A 17,020-nucleotide genomic window follows, 5' to 3' on the forward strand; every position below is an offset into this window, starting at 1 on the left:
CTTTGGAGAGGACAGGGTCCTGAGGCCCTCAGAAGTCTGCATTAGGGGGAGACAATGGAAGGAACCCGCCCCCCCCCCCCCACCACCACACACAAACAAAAACTGATTTGGCTGGAAGCTAGAGATATCTCTATTCAGAGAAAGGCCAGTGAGGAGGACTGGCCTGGAGTCCACCCGAGGGTCAGGATGGAATGGCCTACAGGCAGGGTGGGAGGATGGAGGGAACGGGACCAGAGGTGTGGGTGGCAGACCACAGGGTTACACATCTAGGTCGGACTGAGAGCTGCTTGGCTTGCTGTAGATGCGTTTCTTGCGCAGCACGATGCCTGGGCTAAAGGAGGCCCCCAGAGGCCAGTGCCGGACCACGTGTCGGTAGGAGCTGGCGAGGTAGTCAAAGTAGTTGATGTTGAGTTTCCGAGCGATGTGACGGCCCAGGTACTCCATTTGCTGTGGGATGTACAAAGAGGCCCGGATGCCACGCCCCTTACACGCCCCCACCCTTCCCCCCAGCCTCGCTCTCCCCGTTTCCAACCGCTGTAGGCACAAGCCCAGGTGGAGAACCAAGCTATATTTACCCTCTGCGGGCAAAATGCCGCATCCGAGGACCCTAAACCGTGGTCTGTGTCATTATGTCCCAAGAAGGGAGTTGTGTCTAGGGCAGAACCCACCTCGTAGCGCTCCGACAACTGCACCAGCACCAATGGTTCCAGCTTATGGCCGCAGAGGACCAACTGGAAGAAGCACCTTCCGTAGGCTGGGGAGCAGGAGCTACTCAGATGGGGTCTCTGAGGGCTGGGCCTCGGGGCAGGGCAGCAGGTCCCTGCCTGCCCCCACCCACTCCCAGGTGGTTACCCTCTCCCTCACACACCCTCCCTGAGCCCGCCCGTCCCAGGTCACCATCGGAGCTGAGCGCCAGGCGCACGTAGACCAGGTGCATGGACCCCTGACACACGGTGCGGCCCTGGATGGAGAAGTGGTACATGCCACGCGTGTGGTTCAGCACCAAGCGGCGCCGCGGCAACGATGAGATCATGAGCCACAGGCCCACGACCATGCCGTAGGCGGGGAAGCCCCAGGTCTCCTGCTTTTCCACCTGTGGGCGCCGGGGGCCATATGAGAGGCTGCAGGGTGCAAGGAGCCGCTAGGTCACTAGGTCCGGCCCTCTGAGGAGGCAAGCCATGGGGGTGGGGCCCAGGACTCGGACCTGTCTCACAAAGTCCGAGCAGACCAGGACCAGGCAGACTACGAAGAGGAGCATTCCCTTCCAGAGCGTGTCCAGGTAGTACTCAAGCACGAAGACTGTAGGTGGAGCAGCGACGCGCATGAGAACGTGCCCGCAAACGGGGATGGTGTGTGGGGGGGGGGGGGGGGGCAGGCAGCGCCAGGGATTCGGTCCGGAAGGATCCACTGGGCTCAGGGGCGCCTGCGGTAAATGTCCCACCCTAGGTGTCTACGCCGCAGGCGGGTACACCTGCGGGCCCCACCCCCGAGCCCTGGCCCGCCCAGTCCACGGGTCAGACTCCACCCCACCCGCGCGCACCACCGGGCTGCTGCTGCGTGAATGGGTAAAAGCTGTTGTTCTTGAGGCGCTTGGCCAGGTGGCGCTCTGTGCAGAAAAATCCTAGGGCCCAGAGATGGAAGCGACTTCCGGCAGAGGTCGTGGGCAGGCCACTGGCCCGGCCCTTGGGAACCTGTCAGGTGGAGGAGGTCAGCCTGGGCGCCAGCCTGCTGCCATCGCCCACTGCCCGCAGTCACGCTCATACCCGGGAGAACAAAGCCTCCAGGGCTGCGGTCCAGGAAGGAGCAGGTACTCAGGCGGCTCTAGGGCAAGGTAGCAAGCCACGTATCAGTACTATCTGAGCCACGCAGCAGGAGTTCTAGAAGTTCTAGGGCACGTTCTAGAAGGGGCTGCTCTGTTAACCATCCCATCTTTGTGGGCGTGTTCCCTGTATTCCTGGCCAGTGTCCACCACATTGGCAACCCCTGTACAGTCACTCAGTCTTCAGTGATGGGTGGTCAGTTGGACATACCCAGGGACAGCTCACTTAGTGCCTTTTTTTTTCTGTACCAGGGATTGAAACCAGAGGTGCTTAACTACTGAGTCACATCCCCAGCCCTTTTTATTTGTTGAGACAATGTCTCACTAAGTTGCTGAGGCTGATTTTAAGCTTGTAATGCTCCAATGTTCAGCTTCCCCAGCCCCTGGGATAACAGGCATGCATGACCACACTCAGCTCACTTAGTGTCTTGAGGCCAGGACACATAACAGTTCAAAATTTGAATCCAAAATTTGACCAGGCAAAGGTACAGCCCAGGCAGGCTCTAGAGGACTCCCCACAATACTGACTCCTGTCTGTTGCAGCCTACAGTGGCTCCATCAGATATAATCCTGTTCCTCACACAAGGGGCTACCCCAAGGAACATACAGAGTTCCTAAAAATGTTTTATTGTAACAAAATGTTTAAACATCCCAAACTGGGAAAGGGTACAGGGCAGGGCTGGAGCCACCTAGCTGGAGGGGGGTCGGCTGGTGAGTAGCTGTTCCAGACACCACCGGACTTCCTCTAGGCCCCGGTAGGCACGCTTCAGGCCCCTGGGGAGGCAGCGGCAGGATTCCAGGTTGAGGTACAGCAGGCCAGGGCAGCTACTGATCACAGAGCTGTGGGCAGGGGAAGTAAGCTACTGCCAGGAAGACACAAGCCCAGAAAGCTGGGCCCAGCCAGGGATCCCTGTCTGCCTGTGCTCTACCCTGGCCTGCCACCCACAGCATATAGGCCTAAGCCCAGCACCTTAGTGTCCCTAAGGCCAAGCCCAAGCAGGGGCTTAGCAAATGTTCACTCCCTCCCAGACTTTGGGGGTACTAAGCCAGGCAGCATACCAGCTCTGAGCAACAAGCAGTACTGGCCTCAAGGGACTGGGGGAGTGGGTGCTGACCTGACTGTGTTTGCTGTGACCTGGGTACCCCTGAGGTTGAGGGAGTACAGAGCAGGGTGTGAGCTTCCACGGGTGTCAGAGAAGGCAGCTAAGGCTTGCTCCAGATCCTTTTCACTGAAGCCCTGGCCACTCAAGTCCAGTTCCCGCAGGGTGTGATGCCACTTCTGGGTCAACAGAGAGCTGCCCTCCTTGGCTAGAGTCAGCCGGTCAGACATGCCGTACAAGCCCAAGTGCAGCTGCTCCAGCTCTGAGATGACAGGAATGGCATGGGCCACAGGAAAAGCATGGGTCCCCACATCCACCTGCCCAGCCACCACTCAGGACAGCTGACCTTGACATGGTAGATCATGCAGACCAGCAGGCGTGATGCGGGCACAGCCACGAAGATCCAGCAGGCGCAAGTTGGGGGAGCCATGGAGCAGACGGCCCAGGACCTCATTGCTCACAAAGTTGCAGGTGGAGCTAGCAAGGCAGAGTTCCTCAAGGGTGGGAAAGCCTGGTCCCAGAGCTGTCCCTCGCCCAGAAGGTTTGGGCAGCCACATCAGGTTCAGCAGCCGCAGTACCTGGGGACAAGGCTCAGGCTGCAGGTGGGGATGGGGTGGCAGGTGGAAGAAGCAAGACATTAGGTACCTGCAGCTGGGGACAGCCTTTCTGCAGAGCCTCAACAGGCAGCAACAGAGGAGTGTTGTTGCGGTTGATGCCAGTGCTCACCTCCAGGACCTGGAGCTTGGGGCAGCAGCTGCCCTGCAGAGGTGGGGGAGTATAGTGGGTCACCAGCCTGGCAGTCCCCAATTCAGCATTTGGCTCTGCTCCTGCCCATCACCAGCTTACCAGTAGTGCACCCAAGATGGCTGTTGTCTGGGAACTGTAGGTCAACCACAGTTTGCGCATTCGGGGTCCAGCCTCCTCCAAAAAGCTCACCACAGCTGTGGATTCCACCTGGGGACCCAGCACAGAGGTACCTGTCACGTCTCCCTAGGCTTCTTCAGGGCCCCTTGGGACACAGGGCTCACCATGGAATGCTGTAGGTCCAGGCTGTGGAGCTGGTGGCAGGCTTTGGCTAGCATGATGAGAGCATCTGCAGTCACGCTGTGGCAATCTGAAAGCTTGAGGAAGGTGAGCCGAGGACAGAACTCACTAACCAGCTGTAGAAAAATAGAGGCCACCTGGGTTCGGAGGAAGGCAGGCTAATGTCCACAGGAAAGACCATGATGGCCATGCCAACCCACTCTAGGCCCCTGCTATGACCTGCATTCTGCCAAGCCAGGCCTACCTGGATGCCCTACCTCTGGCCTCTCCCTGCCCGAGATGACAACCAGAAAAGTCGAACCAGGCAGGCAGGCAGACATGCCTGTGGGGCAGCACTGGGCTACTCCCTCCAAGTACACAGCTGGTACGCAGGGCAGCTCTCACCTTCAACACAGGGTGCACCTGAGACTTCCAGTGGATGAGGGTCAGTCTCTGGAGCTGTGAAAACCTGGGTGACAGCAGAGGCCCAATTGGACTAGGTTCCCATGCTGCCCTGGCCAGCTTCCTCTCTACCCAACACGGGTGCAGGAGGCACAGGCAGGAAAGGGAGTAAGGACCAGGGGGAATCCTTACCGACTGGGCATGAGCCACTCCAGGGAAGCCAGGAGCTTCTTCTCTGCCTTAACGCTGCTCTTGACACCTCGGGCAGCCAGCGGGGGCGACAGGGTTACCGTATGCCAGAGGGCAGGCTGGGAAGCTGCCTGGTGCCAGCGGCGGCACACGCGCGCAGCCCTGGGGAAACAAACCACTGAGGGCGCCCGGAGTCTCGCAGGTGATGCCCGCTGACGGGGACTGAACCTAGGGCACTGCACTCTACCACTGAGTTATATCGCCAGACCCCCGCGATTGGCTTCTTATGAGGGGCAGATAGGCTCCTGCACTAGCGGTGCAGCGGACACCCCAGCTCAAAGCCGGGCTTCTGGGGCTACAAATGGATCCCCCGAGAAATCCTGCGCTCCGGATGAGTGCCCAAACACTCGTGTATGCGCTCTCAAAATCCAACTACAAGTCTGCGCCGGGGCCGGGGGTGCAGTGTACCTGCTGAGGAACGGCAGGGGCCCATCGGCAGCCACCAGCAACCCGAAAATCTGCACCAGAACCTCCAAGGGAATGCGATCTCCCCAGCCCGGGTCCGGCTCCTGTTCAGGGACAGGAGTCGGCTCCGGTCGGGGCCTGGCCCTGGGCTTGGCTGTCGCGGCGGGGCCCAAGGGCAGTGGCCGCTGAATGCGGCGGGTGGTGCGCCTGTGCGCGCGGGCGCGGACGGGCCCCGGGCCGGGCAGCACAAGCAGCATGCTGTCTGCCTGTAGCAGGTGGTACCCAGAGCCGCTGGGCGCCAGCCGATCCCACCACCAGTCCTCGGCCGAGCGAGCCCGCGCCCCGGTCATTCGCGGGCCCGGGGCTCTGCGCCACGCTCTGCGCCTGGCTCGCCGAGCGTCCATGGCCACAGAAGGCGCGGCGAAGGCGCCCAGAGATGCGGAAGGGCGGGGCTAGCGGAAGGGGCGGGGTCCCCCGACCCCTGCCTTCCTCTCGGGAGCGGCCGGGCGCCTGTGGCAGAACTCGGCTTCCGGGGCGGGGCTTCCGCCGCGAGCGGCGCGGGGCGGCCGGGCCTTGGGGACGCAGGTCGGCACCGGGCGTAGCAGTCTGCGACTAGCCCTGCACGCCGGAACTGGGCCGCGTTCCCGGCGGGGGCGGCGTGCTCGCGGAGCTGGGAGGCCGGCCGCTGGGCTGACAGCGCGGGACCCACGCCCCCGACCACGCCCTCGCCGGCAGCCCTTGGTCGCAGCAGCCCAAGGTGTGCGCGGCGCAGGGGCGGTAGTGGGGAGAGGGCGGTGGCGATCTGTTAGCGCAGGGAACTGGTCCTCCGTGAGTAGCAGGGTCAGCGTCTTTCCTCGGCCTCTTCCTGCCCACGCCGTGGACCGGCTTCCTGCTTCTCCGCTTGCCGGCCTCGCTGTGTCCTGGTCTCCGAGAGGGCTCCGCGGTATGTGTAGCCCCTGACTGCCCCGCGGTGGCCGGTCCAGGTGCCCTGTACTTGCAGTCTGACTCCTCTGACTCTGGGTCTGCCCCGCACCCCTGCCTTTTTCCTTCCAGCTGGAAGGGGTCTTCAGCTCTCAGAAGAGCCAAAGCGTCTTGGGATCTAAGTAGGTAAAAACGAACTGTGATCGTCACCCTGGCCAGGAGGGCCTTCATTTGGCCCAATGGCTGCACCCCCGCTGGACCGTCTGGTGCTAACCCACCTGCTGGTAGCCCTCTTTGGCATGGGCTCCTGGGCTGCTGTCAACGGAATCTGGGTGGAACTGCCGGTGGTGGTGAAAGACCTCCCTGAGGGTGAGTGAGGGGGGGGTTGAGCCTGGGGTGGTGGGCAGGCTGCTCTTGGTACTTCGGCCACGTGACCCTGACATGACCTCCCTCCCCCTCCCCCGCAGGTTGGAGCCTCCCCTCGTACCTTTCTGTGCTTGTGGCGCTGGGGAACCTGGGTCTACTGGTGGTGACGCTGTGGAGGCGGCTAGCCCCCAGCAAGGGGGAGCGGGTCCCCATCCAGGTGGTGCAGGGGCTGAGTATGGTGGGCACAGCCCTACTGGCCCCTCTGTGGCATCATGTGACCCCAGTGGCTGGGCAGCCCCACTCGGTGGCCTTCCTGACACTGGCATTGGTGCTGGCATTGGCCTGCTGTGCCTCTAATGTCACTTTCCTGCCCTTCCTGAGCCACCTGCCACCTCCTTTCTTGCGATCTTTCTTCCTGGGTCAGGGCCTCAGTGCTCTGCTGCCCTGCATACTGGCCCTGGTGCAGGGCGTGGGCCGCCTTGAGTGTCTGCCTCCCCCCGCCAATGGCACCCCTGGGCCCCCAATCAACTTCCCTGAGCGTTTTCCTGCCAGCACATTCTTCTGGGTACTGACTGCCCTCCTGATCACTTCGGCTGCCGCCTTCCAGGGTCTCCTGCTACTGCTGCCTCCATCACCACCATCTCTACCTGCAGGGGGCCCAGGGCCAGGCCTGCGGGTGGGGACACCAGGAGCAGAGGAGGAGGAAGAAGAGGAAGAAGAGGTGTCACCATTGCAGGAATCCCCAAGTCAGGCAGCAGGCACCCTTGGCCCAGACCCCAAGACCTCTCAGCTATTCTCAGCCCGGGGTGCCTGCCTGCTGGGCCTGCTGGCTGTCACCAACGCACTGACCAATGGTGTGCTGCCTGCAGTGCAGAGCTTTTCCTGTCTGCCCTATGGGCGCCTAGCCTACCACCTGGCTGTGGTGCTGGGTAGCTCTGCCAACCCCCTTGCCTGCTTCCTGGCCATGGGCATACTATGCAGGTGAACATGGGTCCCAAACCTCTTGGTAGGGGGGAACATAGAGGTAGGGTCCAGGCCCTGGCTCAGCCAGTCCTGAATTCCTGCCCCTCTCTGGCAGGTCCCTGGCAGGGCTGTGTGGTCTCTCTCTGCTGGGCTTACTCTTTGGGGCCTACCTGATGGCACTGGCAATCCTGAGCCCCTGCCCACCCCTAGTGGGCACCTCTGCAGGCGTGGTCCTTGTGGTAGGTACAATGGGCATATGAAGTGGGGAAAGGCCTTGCCCCGCCATTACAGTGGCATCTCACACTCAGCCTGCTGCTGTCATCTGCCTCTCAGGTGTTGTCGTGGGTGCTGTGTGCAGGTGTGTTTTCATATGTCAAGGTGGCGATCAGCTCCATGCTGCACGGCTGGGGACGGCCAGCACTGCTAGCAGCTGGTGTGGCCATCCAGGTGGGCTCCCTGCTCGGTGCTGTTGCCATGTTCCCTCCCACCAGCATCTATCACGTGTTCCACAGTGGAAAAGACTGTGTGGACCAGTGTGGTTCCTGAGCCTGGGCAGGTGGGACTCTCCACACACCCGCCAACCTCCAAACCAGTCTCCACCTGGAGACTGCCACAGTGCCTGAGCACCTGCTGCCCAGGGAGGTCTCCCACCCAACACTGACACATTCATGGACACCTGCACACTCCACAGGAGCCCCTGGCACTTCATACCAGGGTGGGGACCAAAGAGCAGGCCCGAAGCCAGGCACAGGTTGGGGCTGCAGGCTTGGTCCTGGGCCTGGGAACTTCATGGGATTTGCACAATAAAGCATCTTTATCCAGTGGACAGTTGTTAATCCCATGAGCACCTCTTCCTGTGAGGCTAGTCCTCTCCCCAGCCTGTTCAGTACAGACTACTTTTCCACAGGGGCCTGGCATAGTTTCTGGGCTGGCATCCCATCAGGCTGCTCTAAGATGCTGGGGTCACCCCAGGACTTCACCCCACATAGTTTAGAACTGCCCTGGAGGCGAATGCCAGCTCCCAGGGCCCATACAGACAAAGGGCTGCTGGACTCGGGCAGTGTGGAGTCTGCCTGACAGCAGGGCCACTGCTCCATAAGCATTTCTGAGGCATGAGGGCCAGGTGGGACCGGGCTGTGACCTGTAGCAATCCCTGCTGCCTACTTGTGGCCTGGGAATGCAGCACCTATCCACTGGTTGCCAGCATCTTGCTGCAGGGTCCAGGCATTCTAGAAGGGGCTCAGTGAGGGGAACTTAGAAAAGCTAGGGTTTAAGGTTCTGACCCATGTTGGTCCTTCAGCCTGACAGTATCATCTGTCCACCCTGAACCACCAACTTCTGGTGGAACCTCTAGGTGGGTGGCTCAGACAGCCACCAGAGGGTCAGGGGCAGTTGGGATTGATTCCCTTTGCAGGGTTTGACATTAGGATGTGGGGTGGCAGGTCCAGGTGAACTTCCACAGTCACCTGTGCTGGTAAATGGAGAAGCGAGGCAGAGGGACCAGGACAGGTGGGTGGAGTTGGCCGTGCAGCAGGACTCCAGGTCCCACGCTCTCCTTCCCTTCCAGCACGCTGATCTCTTCACCTGTCTACCCTGGACTGAAGGCTGCTTGGGGCCACCTCCCAGCTCCTTGTGGCCTTCCTGGCCTCAGGTCAAGGATCAGAAGCATTCCTGCAGCCTCTGCCCAGTGGCCACATGTGAGGTTGTTCCGGGTGTGCCAGCCCTACAGACCCCAGAGGAGCAAGGCCCTGCCTGACCCTCTAGACACACATGGTCCCTGAAAGAGGGGGCAGGTGCCCATGAGCCCAACCACCCTGCTCTGGAGGTAGGCTGCCTGAGGAAGCCATAGTGCTGAGGTCTCCAGGGCTTTCAGGTCCTATTGTAGGAAATGGGACAAGGATCAAATAACAAGGACAGGAGGAGAACAAGCCCAGGCCAAGAAGGTCCCATCGAGCCATGGCATCCCTCAGGAGGCAGGACAGCCCCCACACTGGGCCTGTCTAGGTCAGGACGGGGGTCTCAGACCTGGACCTGGGGCTGTGGATGAAACCCTACAGGAAAGGCAGCAGCTAAGGCAGGACACAAGGCCCATGTTGCCTCACCCACCACCAAGAAGAGTCCACTCAGTTTCTCAAAGCCAGAGAAGGTCCAGCTTGTAAGCTGCCCCATTCCCAGGTGTGTGTGTGGCCATCGTACCTGACACTGAGCCTGTGAGTGCTGGGCAGGATTCAAATGGCTTTGATTGAGTGACTGAGGCAGGACCTTCAGTTCTGTGGCTCTCTGGACAGAGAGACTGAGGGTTTTTTTTTTTTTTTTTTTTTTTTTTTTTTATGCCTTTTTATCATTTATTTGTTTTATAAATAAATTTGTTTGCTAAGAATCAAACCCACAGTTTCACACGTGCTCTACCACTGAGCCACAACCCCAGCCCTTGAGAGTTCTGATGCCCTTGCAGTGTGACAACACCTGGGTGAAGGGACAATGGTGACCTTTAATTTGTGTCTGTGGAGAGACCCTGAACAGGGGATGCAGAGTGGTGGTCCTTGAAGGAGTTCCCTCCACTGGGTGGAATTCACAGGCACCTCCCAGCTTCCTTGTTGCCAGGAAATGGTGCGGAGAATGGCCAAAAGTGGGAACCAGTCCCCCAGACACCCGACCCTATCATGGAAAAACTTGCTGCCCACTGACTTGGGGTACCTGGGTTTTCTTTGCTCTAGCTTCTGGGAGCTCGGAGACCACTCATGTTTGGTGGGTGTTCGTCACAGCATTTCCAGCTCCTTTGGTGGATGTGTGAGCCATGTTCCTGACCACTGATTGAACTGGTGGTGAGACCCCTGTGAGGTATGCCTTAGGGGGTTCAGTCATCTTCATAAGAATGACTCAGAATATTCAAAGAGCCCACCTGAAAATGGAGGCACAGTAGAGGCAAGCAGAACTGAGAGGTAGGACGACACTGACAAGATCCTGGGGTCACCTGGAGCCAACTGTGCCTGCCGCCAGGACCCTTTGCACTTGGATCTCCAGGATTCTCAGCTAATTTCCAAAGTTCTCCAGTTTTCTCAGGAACCTAATTCCATCTAATCACATACTGCCATCTTCTGACTTCTCCTAGTACCTAGTCCCCCCTCTCCTGTGTTCTCATCTCCATCCCGCCAGACACTTAATTCCTCCAGTTCCCTGAATTTTCCAGCCTTCAGATCACTCTTACTTCAGTCCCCACAGGTGACCTCAGTGCTGCCTGTGATGGTCACTCCCAGGAACTGAAACCCAGACCACTGCCCATCTTGCCTGGCCTGAAAACCTTGGATCTAGTACATCCAGTGGGCAAGGCAGGCCCCGTGAGGGCTGAGCTTGTCTAACCCCTGCTTGGTGGGGGTAGAGATGGTAGCTCTTTATTAAGAAAAACTGGGGCTGGAGTATAGCTCAGTTGGTAGATTGCTTGCATCGCAAGCACAAGGCCCTGGGTTCAATCCCCAGCACTGCAAAAGAAAGAAAAGAAAAGAAAAAGAAAAACCAAGAAATGTGATATTCAAGCTGAGAGCCCTTGAGCCAGGTCCCATGACACCACCTTGAGCAGGGAGTCACCTGCTTGGAAGAGCGGCCTGGCAGGATCATCCACACTCAGAACAGGTGACGGCCAAGTTGGCAAGAGCCCCCTTGACTTCTCTTGCAAACCCACCTGGGGCTCTGTCAGGGTGGTTCAGCTGAGAAATGGCCTGCCCACCTCCCCATCTGGCCCAACTCTGGGTGTTCTGGGAGGGTCAGGTACCCAGCAGGTCAGCCAGGGGCCCCAGGAAAGGGGATCCCAGGGTGTGGGAGGCAATGTCAAGAGAATGGTTAACCCCTCTGCAAGATTAGATGGCCAGGACTATAGTCCAAAGGTCTGGGCCATTGACCCAGAGGCTTCAAGTAGGGAACAGGGAGGGCCTGGTTTTCTGAATCCCTCAGCTGTGACAAACTGGCTCACATCCTTTTGAACTCAAGGAATCTGTAGACCCACATAAGTGGATAGTCCAAGGAAACTTGGGCCATGTGGGGAATGGCCCAGTGTGGCCCCGTGGCGCTGTACCTGCTTAGCATATGTTCTATCCCCAGCACTGCAAAAGCAGAAACGACTGCATAGAAAGTGCAGTGTGGTCTTCCGGTGCCTGGATGATGGAGAAAATGGGAAGGCAGTATTGCCTGGATTCAGAATTTCAGTTCTGCATGATGGAAAGAGTCATGGGCTGAAGAGAGAGAGTGGCTTCAGGACACTGTGATCACGTTTAGTACTGCGGACCTGCACACCAACAATGGTTGAAACAGCAAATTTCATATCACATGTATTTTACCATGTTGAGGTTGGGGTGGGGGAAACTACTTAAAAAAAAAAAAAAAAAAGGCACAGCAACTAATACCCTGCCTGAAGAAACAGAAATAAGGCTCACCCAGCTGGACATGAACCTGTATGGAGATATTTACAAGGCAATTGGAAAAAAAATTTTTTTTGGTGCTGGGAATTGAACCCAGGGCCTTGTGCATGCTAGGCAAGCACTCTACCACTGAGCCATATCCCCAGCCCCGATAATTGGAAATTTGAACAGTGAATATTTGATAATAGTAAGACTTGTTGATTTGTACAGCGTCATAATAGTATTCTTGTCTTTATTTTGTGGTATTAGGGGTAGAACCCAGGGCCTCATGCATGTTAGGCAAGTGCTTTGCCACTGAGCTCCATCCCCAGTGCTTTTTTTTATTTTTATTTTTCCAAGAAAGGGTCTCACTAAATTATTCCAGCTGGCCTCAAATTTGCTATCCTTCTGCCTCTGCCTCCAGAGTCATGGGGATTAGAGGTCTTCCCCACCATATTCTTCTGTATTTTGTGAAGTTGTTTTCTTAGGGTATTTCCTGAGGATAAAATAGAACACCTTTTTAATCTTTTTAAATTTTTTAATTTTTTTGTAGCGCTGGGGATCAAACTGAGGTCTCCTTACACATGGGAGGCAAATGTTATACCACTGAGCCTCTTCCCCATTCCTTTCAGGTCTCAGCAAGTTGCCAAGGTTGGCCTCAAACTTGCCATCCTTCTGCCTCAGCGTCATGTGTAGCTGGGATCAAAGGTGTGCACAATCACGCCTCGTTACAAATAGCATTGTATGTGCTATAAATCCACCAACACAGTTTTACAATCACCCCTATGCGATATTGTTTTTTTTTAAATGTTTTGCTTATTTTAATTATTTTTGCTTTTTTAAATTTTTTGCTTATTTGTTGTTTAGATATTAGGGCCTGTCCCAAAAAGAAAAGGGCTAAGGATGTAACTTGGAGGTAGAGTAATACTGGGTTCCATCCTCTGTACCATTAGAAAAATAAAGGTGGGGGGACTAAAATAGTAAACTAGAAACATCTATTAAGTGCAGAAGGAACAAAAGAGGTAGACACACAGAAAACAGCGAATGCCAAGCGATCCTCTTAGATCATTGATTACATTGAATGTCAATGGACTCTTGGGCACTGGACCTAATAAGTGTCCACAGGACAATTCACCCAACAATGCCAGATATGCCCTGTGCTCAGGGGCACATGGAACATTCCCAGGACAAACTTATGTCGAGCCACAATACAAATGTCAATAAATTTGGAAGGATTGAGTTCCAGTGTAAAAGAATTAGTTGAAAGTTTCCACAAGACAAAAGGAAGAAGACAGACCCAGGATTGTGTAGATTGGGATTTACTGGGGTCTCACTGACAGGAGTGTGGTCCTGGGCAGCAGCAAGACAGGTGGAACCCTGTCATTCAGATCAGAAGTGACTTCATCCAACTCAGAATTGCCTCATTTATCTAAAGTTCCTATCAAATAAGGACATCCTAGGAGGTGATGGTGCCAGGTTCAGTCACAGAGCTTCAGGGACCAGTTCAATGGTTTGTTGATATGGCATGGTGGGAAATGATTTGGGGAAAACCAGCCATGGTTCCTTGGGCACCGTCATTGTGTTCACACTCAAGAGAGCTGCAGGTGGAGGCAGGAGGATCCCAAATTCAAGGCCAGCCTAGGTAACTCAAATAAAAAATAAAGAGAGCTGAGGTGTGACTCAGTGGGAGAGCCCCAATACAATGGTAGATCTCAGTGGTAGATCCTGGGTTCAGTCCCCAGCAAAGGGGGACTTTGCTTGAAGCCCTCTCACAGATGCAAAACAGCAGTGGGGTGTGAAATTTAAAGGGTTAATTCTGCAGACCGAGCTAACTGCTAACTCTCAGCTTGTCTCTCTTTGAAGCTGCTCACACAAGGCCATTTTGACCCAGCTGTGACTTAAAAAGATAAGGATATGTTACAACCCAGGGAAGAACAGCAAAGAGCTTGTTATTTTCAGGGTTGTTCTTTCTTAGGCTGAGAAGTATAGGTCCAAAACTCCTCCACGAATTCAAAACAGAACAGTACACCCTGATGTGGGCCGAACCTGGTGGAAGCTCTGTAACCTTTACACAAACCAAAATGACTTTGAGTTACCTGTAGGTAAAAACATGCCAGGAGGAACTTTCAAACTGACCTGAACGTCCTGTCAGTCAAGGGTGGGGCACAGGGATTGAGTGACTCTCCAGGAGCCTCCAGCACCACCAGACCAGGAGTCAGCAGCGGCTCCTCCCAGAGCGCTGGCTCTGCCCCTGGGGGCTCACCCTCTTCCTTCTCTTCTAGTAGACTCTGCTGTACTGTGACTAGGTCTCACATCTTGCTTGAAATCCTCTTACATACAGCAGACACAGCAGCCAAGGATGCCAGGCAATCTCCAGTAAGATCTTAGGTCAGGTTTGATCTCAACTCTGTTATCATCCTAGGAATGCAAAATTGGCTTAAGATATGAGAATCATTCAATACACCATTCTAAAAAAGGACAAAAACCATATCAATCGACATATCAGTAGACTCAGGCTGGGCATAGTGACACACATCGGTAATCCCAGTGTCTCAGGAGGCTGAGGCAGGAGAATTGTGAGTTCAAAGCCAGCCTCAGCAATTTAGTGAGTCCCTAAGCAACTTAGTGAGAATTTGTCTCAAAATAAAAAATAAAAATAAAAGGGCTGGGGATGTGTCTCAGTGGTTAAATGCCCCTGGGTTCAATACCCAGTACCCCGACCCCCGCCCCCACAAAAAAAGGGGGCTGGAGATATAGCTCAGTTGGTAGAGTGCTTGCCTCACAAGCACAAGGCACTGGGTTCAATCTCCAGCACCACCAAAAAAAAAAAAAAAAAAAAAAAGACTCAGAAAAAATGTTAAACAAAATTTAACACCCACCAGCCGAAGTGGCCTGCCTCTGGTCCTAGTAACTAGGGGGGCTGAGGCCAGAGGTGCTTGAGTGCAGGAGTCTCAGTTCAGCCTGGGCAAGGTCGTCAGCCCAATCTTAAAAAAAAAAAAAAAAAAAATAAGAAAGAAAAAAAGATTCTCTTCCTGGCCTTCTGGCTAAGTCAAGTGCAGAGTCTCTTCTCATTGGCTTCATAGCTGATGCGTCCTCCTCCAAGGACAATATGTTAAATGGATTTTTGGAGCAGGGAGATAAATCAGGAGCTTGCTCTGTCCACTCTATCACCAGCCTGGAACTGCAGCACCTCCAGGAACAGTGCCTCATTATTAAAAAGAGAGGGGGGTGGAAGGGAAGAGAAAAAGGAAAATCTACACCTTTTCATGGCAAAGTCACTCAGCACTCCAGGATCAGAAGAGAACTCTCTCTCCAACACCAGCATCCTCGGCGGGAATGCCCACGCTGTTTTTAGTCAACTGTACAGGAGGTCCCATCCAGGCAGGCAGGCAAGAAAAGAAGTGAAAGGCATCTAGATTGGAAAGAAGTAAACCATCTCTCTTCACAGATGATGTGATCTCACATATGGAAAATACTAAGGAACCCACAAAAGAAATCTAATCTAATAAGTCCAACAAGGTTGCAGGATACAAGAACCTGTACAAGGGCAAGTCGTATTTCTATATACTAGCAGTAAACAAACTGAAAATGAAATGAAGAAAGCAATTCCATTTATAAACAACTCCATTTGCAATAGCCTCAAAAAAAAATTAAATAAAATACTTAGGAATCAATCTAACCAAAGAGGTAAAAGATCTCTACGATGAAAACTACAAAACACTGAAGAAAGAAATTAAGGAAGACCTTAGAAGATGGAAAGATCTCCCATGTTCTTGGATAGGCAGAATTAATATTGTCAAAATGGCCATACTAACAAAAGTGCTATACAGATTCAATGCAATTCCAGTTAAAATCCCAATGATGTACCTTACAGAAATAGAGCAAGCAATCGTGAAATTTATCTGGAAGAATAAGAAACCCAGAATAGCTAAAACAATCCTTAGCAGGAAGAATGAAACAGGGGGTATCGCAATATCAGAACTTCAACTATACTACAAAGCAATAGTAACAAAAACAGCATGGTATTGGCACCAAAATAGACAGGTAGATCAATGGTACAGAATAGAGGACATGGACACAAACCCAAATAAATACAATTTTCTCATACTAGACAAAGGTGCCAAAAATATGCAATGGAGAAAAGATAGCCTCTTCAACAAATGGTGCTGGGAAAACTGGAAATCCATATGCAACAGAATGAAACTAAACCCCTATCTCTCACCCTGCACAAAACTCAACTCACAATGGATCAAGGACCTTGAAATTAGACCAGAGACCCTGCGTCTTATAGAAGAAAAAGTAGGTCCAAATCTTCACCTTGTTGGCTTAGGATCAGACTTCCTTAACAGGACTCCCATAGCACAAGAAATAAAAGCAAGAATCAATAACTGGGACAGAATCAAACTAAATAGCTTTCTCTCAGAAAAGGAAACTATCAGCAGTGCAAAGATAGAGCCTACAGAGTGGGAGAATATCTTTGCCACTCATACTTCAGAGCACTAATTTCCAGAATATATAAAGAACTCAAAAAACTCTACACCAAGAATACAAATAACCCAATCAACAAATGGGCTAAGGATATGAACAGACACTTCACAGAAGAAGATCTACAAGCAATCAACAAACATATGAAAAAATGTTCGCCATCTTTAGTAATAAGAGAAATGCAAATCAAAACTACCCTAAGATTCCATCTCACCCCAATTAGAATGGTGATCATCAAGAATACAAGCAACAATAGGTGTTGGAGAGGATGTGGGGAAAAAGGTACACTCATACATTGCTGGTGGGACTGCAAATTAGTACAGCCACTCTGGAAAGCAGTGTGGAGATTCCTTAGAAAACTTGGAATGGATCTACCATTTGACCCAGCTATTCCACTCCTTGGCCTATACCCAAAGGACTTAAAATCAGCATACTACAGAGATACAGCCACATCAGTGTTCATAGCTGCTCAATTCACAATAGCCAGACTGTGGAACCAACCTAGATGCCCTTCAATTGATGAATGGATATATATATGTATGTATGTGTATATATATATATATATATATATATATGTATATATATATATATATATGTATATATATATATACACATACACAATGGAATATTACTCAGCCATAAAGAATAACAAAATTATGGCATTTGCAGGCAAATGGATGAAATTGGAGAATATCATGTTAAGTGAGATAAGCCAATCTCAAAAATCCAAAAGACGAATGATCTCACTGATAAGCGGGTGATGACACGTAATGGGGGGTGGGAGGGGGGCAAGAATGGAGGAAGGAGGGACTGTATAGAGGGAAAAGAGAGGTGGGAGGGGTGGAGGGGAAGGAAAAAATAACGGAATGAATCAAACATCATTATGTAAATGTATT

At 53.5% G+C, this 17,020-nt stretch overlaps 3 protein-coding genes across 4 annotated transcripts; 1 reads left to right on the plus strand and 2 right to left on the minus strand.

Annotated features, from left to right (window-relative positions):
- Nucleotides 1-217: 217 nt before the first annotated feature.
- TMEM249 (transmembrane protein 249) lies at nt 218-2,189 on the minus strand. The gene is made up of 5 exons (XM_079126656.1): nt 1,541-2,189; nt 1,205-1,299; nt 898-1,093; nt 669-754; nt 218-447 (listed from the first exon to the last, which is right to left on the minus strand). Exons 2-5 carry the CDS (start codon nt 1,256-1,258, stop codon nt 259-261), a joined length of 525 nt encoding a protein of 174 aa, XP_078982782.1. The 5' UTR covers nt 1,259-1,299; nt 1,541-2,189; the 3' UTR covers nt 218-258.
- A 237-nt stretch (nt 2,190-2,426) lies between these two features.
- FBXL6 (F-box and leucine rich repeat protein 6) lies at nt 2,427-5,525 on the minus strand. The gene is made up of 9 exons (XM_079103545.1): nt 5,002-5,525; nt 4,537-4,695; nt 4,348-4,411; nt 3,948-4,079; nt 3,766-3,873; nt 3,565-3,678; nt 3,266-3,515; nt 2,935-3,181; nt 2,427-2,659 (listed from the first exon to the last, which is right to left on the minus strand). The coding sequence occupies exons 1-9, from the start codon at nt 5,400-5,402 to the stop codon at nt 2,509-2,511; spliced, it is 1,626 nt and encodes a 541-aa protein (XP_078959671.1). The 5' UTR covers nt 5,403-5,525; the 3' UTR covers nt 2,427-2,508.
- Nucleotides 5,526-5,621: 96 nt separating this feature from the next.
- On the plus strand, nt 5,622-8,072 carry SLC52A2 (solute carrier family 52 member 2). Of its 2 annotated transcripts, XM_079103553.1 has the most exons (6): nt 5,622-5,941; nt 6,052-6,288; nt 6,387-6,502; nt 6,893-7,266; nt 7,364-7,487; nt 7,582-8,072. In XM_079103553.1, exons 2-6 carry the CDS (start codon nt 6,159-6,161, stop codon nt 7,792-7,794), a joined length of 957 nt encoding a protein of 318 aa, XP_078959679.1. In that variant the 5' UTR covers nt 5,622-5,941; nt 6,052-6,158; the 3' UTR covers nt 7,795-8,072. The 2 variants fall into 2 exon arrangements, with proteins under 2 accessions (XP_078959679.1, XP_078959678.1); XM_079103552.1 differs by having other exon boundaries at nt 5,623-5,941; nt 6,387-7,266.
- The last annotated feature ends 8,948 nt before the right edge of the window (nt 8,073-17,020 follow it).

Source organism: Sciurus vulgaris, assembly GCF_902686455.1.
Source record: "Sciurus vulgaris genome assembly, chromosome: 1".
Taxonomy (NCBI): Eukaryota; Metazoa; Chordata; class Mammalia; order Rodentia; family Sciuridae; genus Sciurus; species Sciurus vulgaris.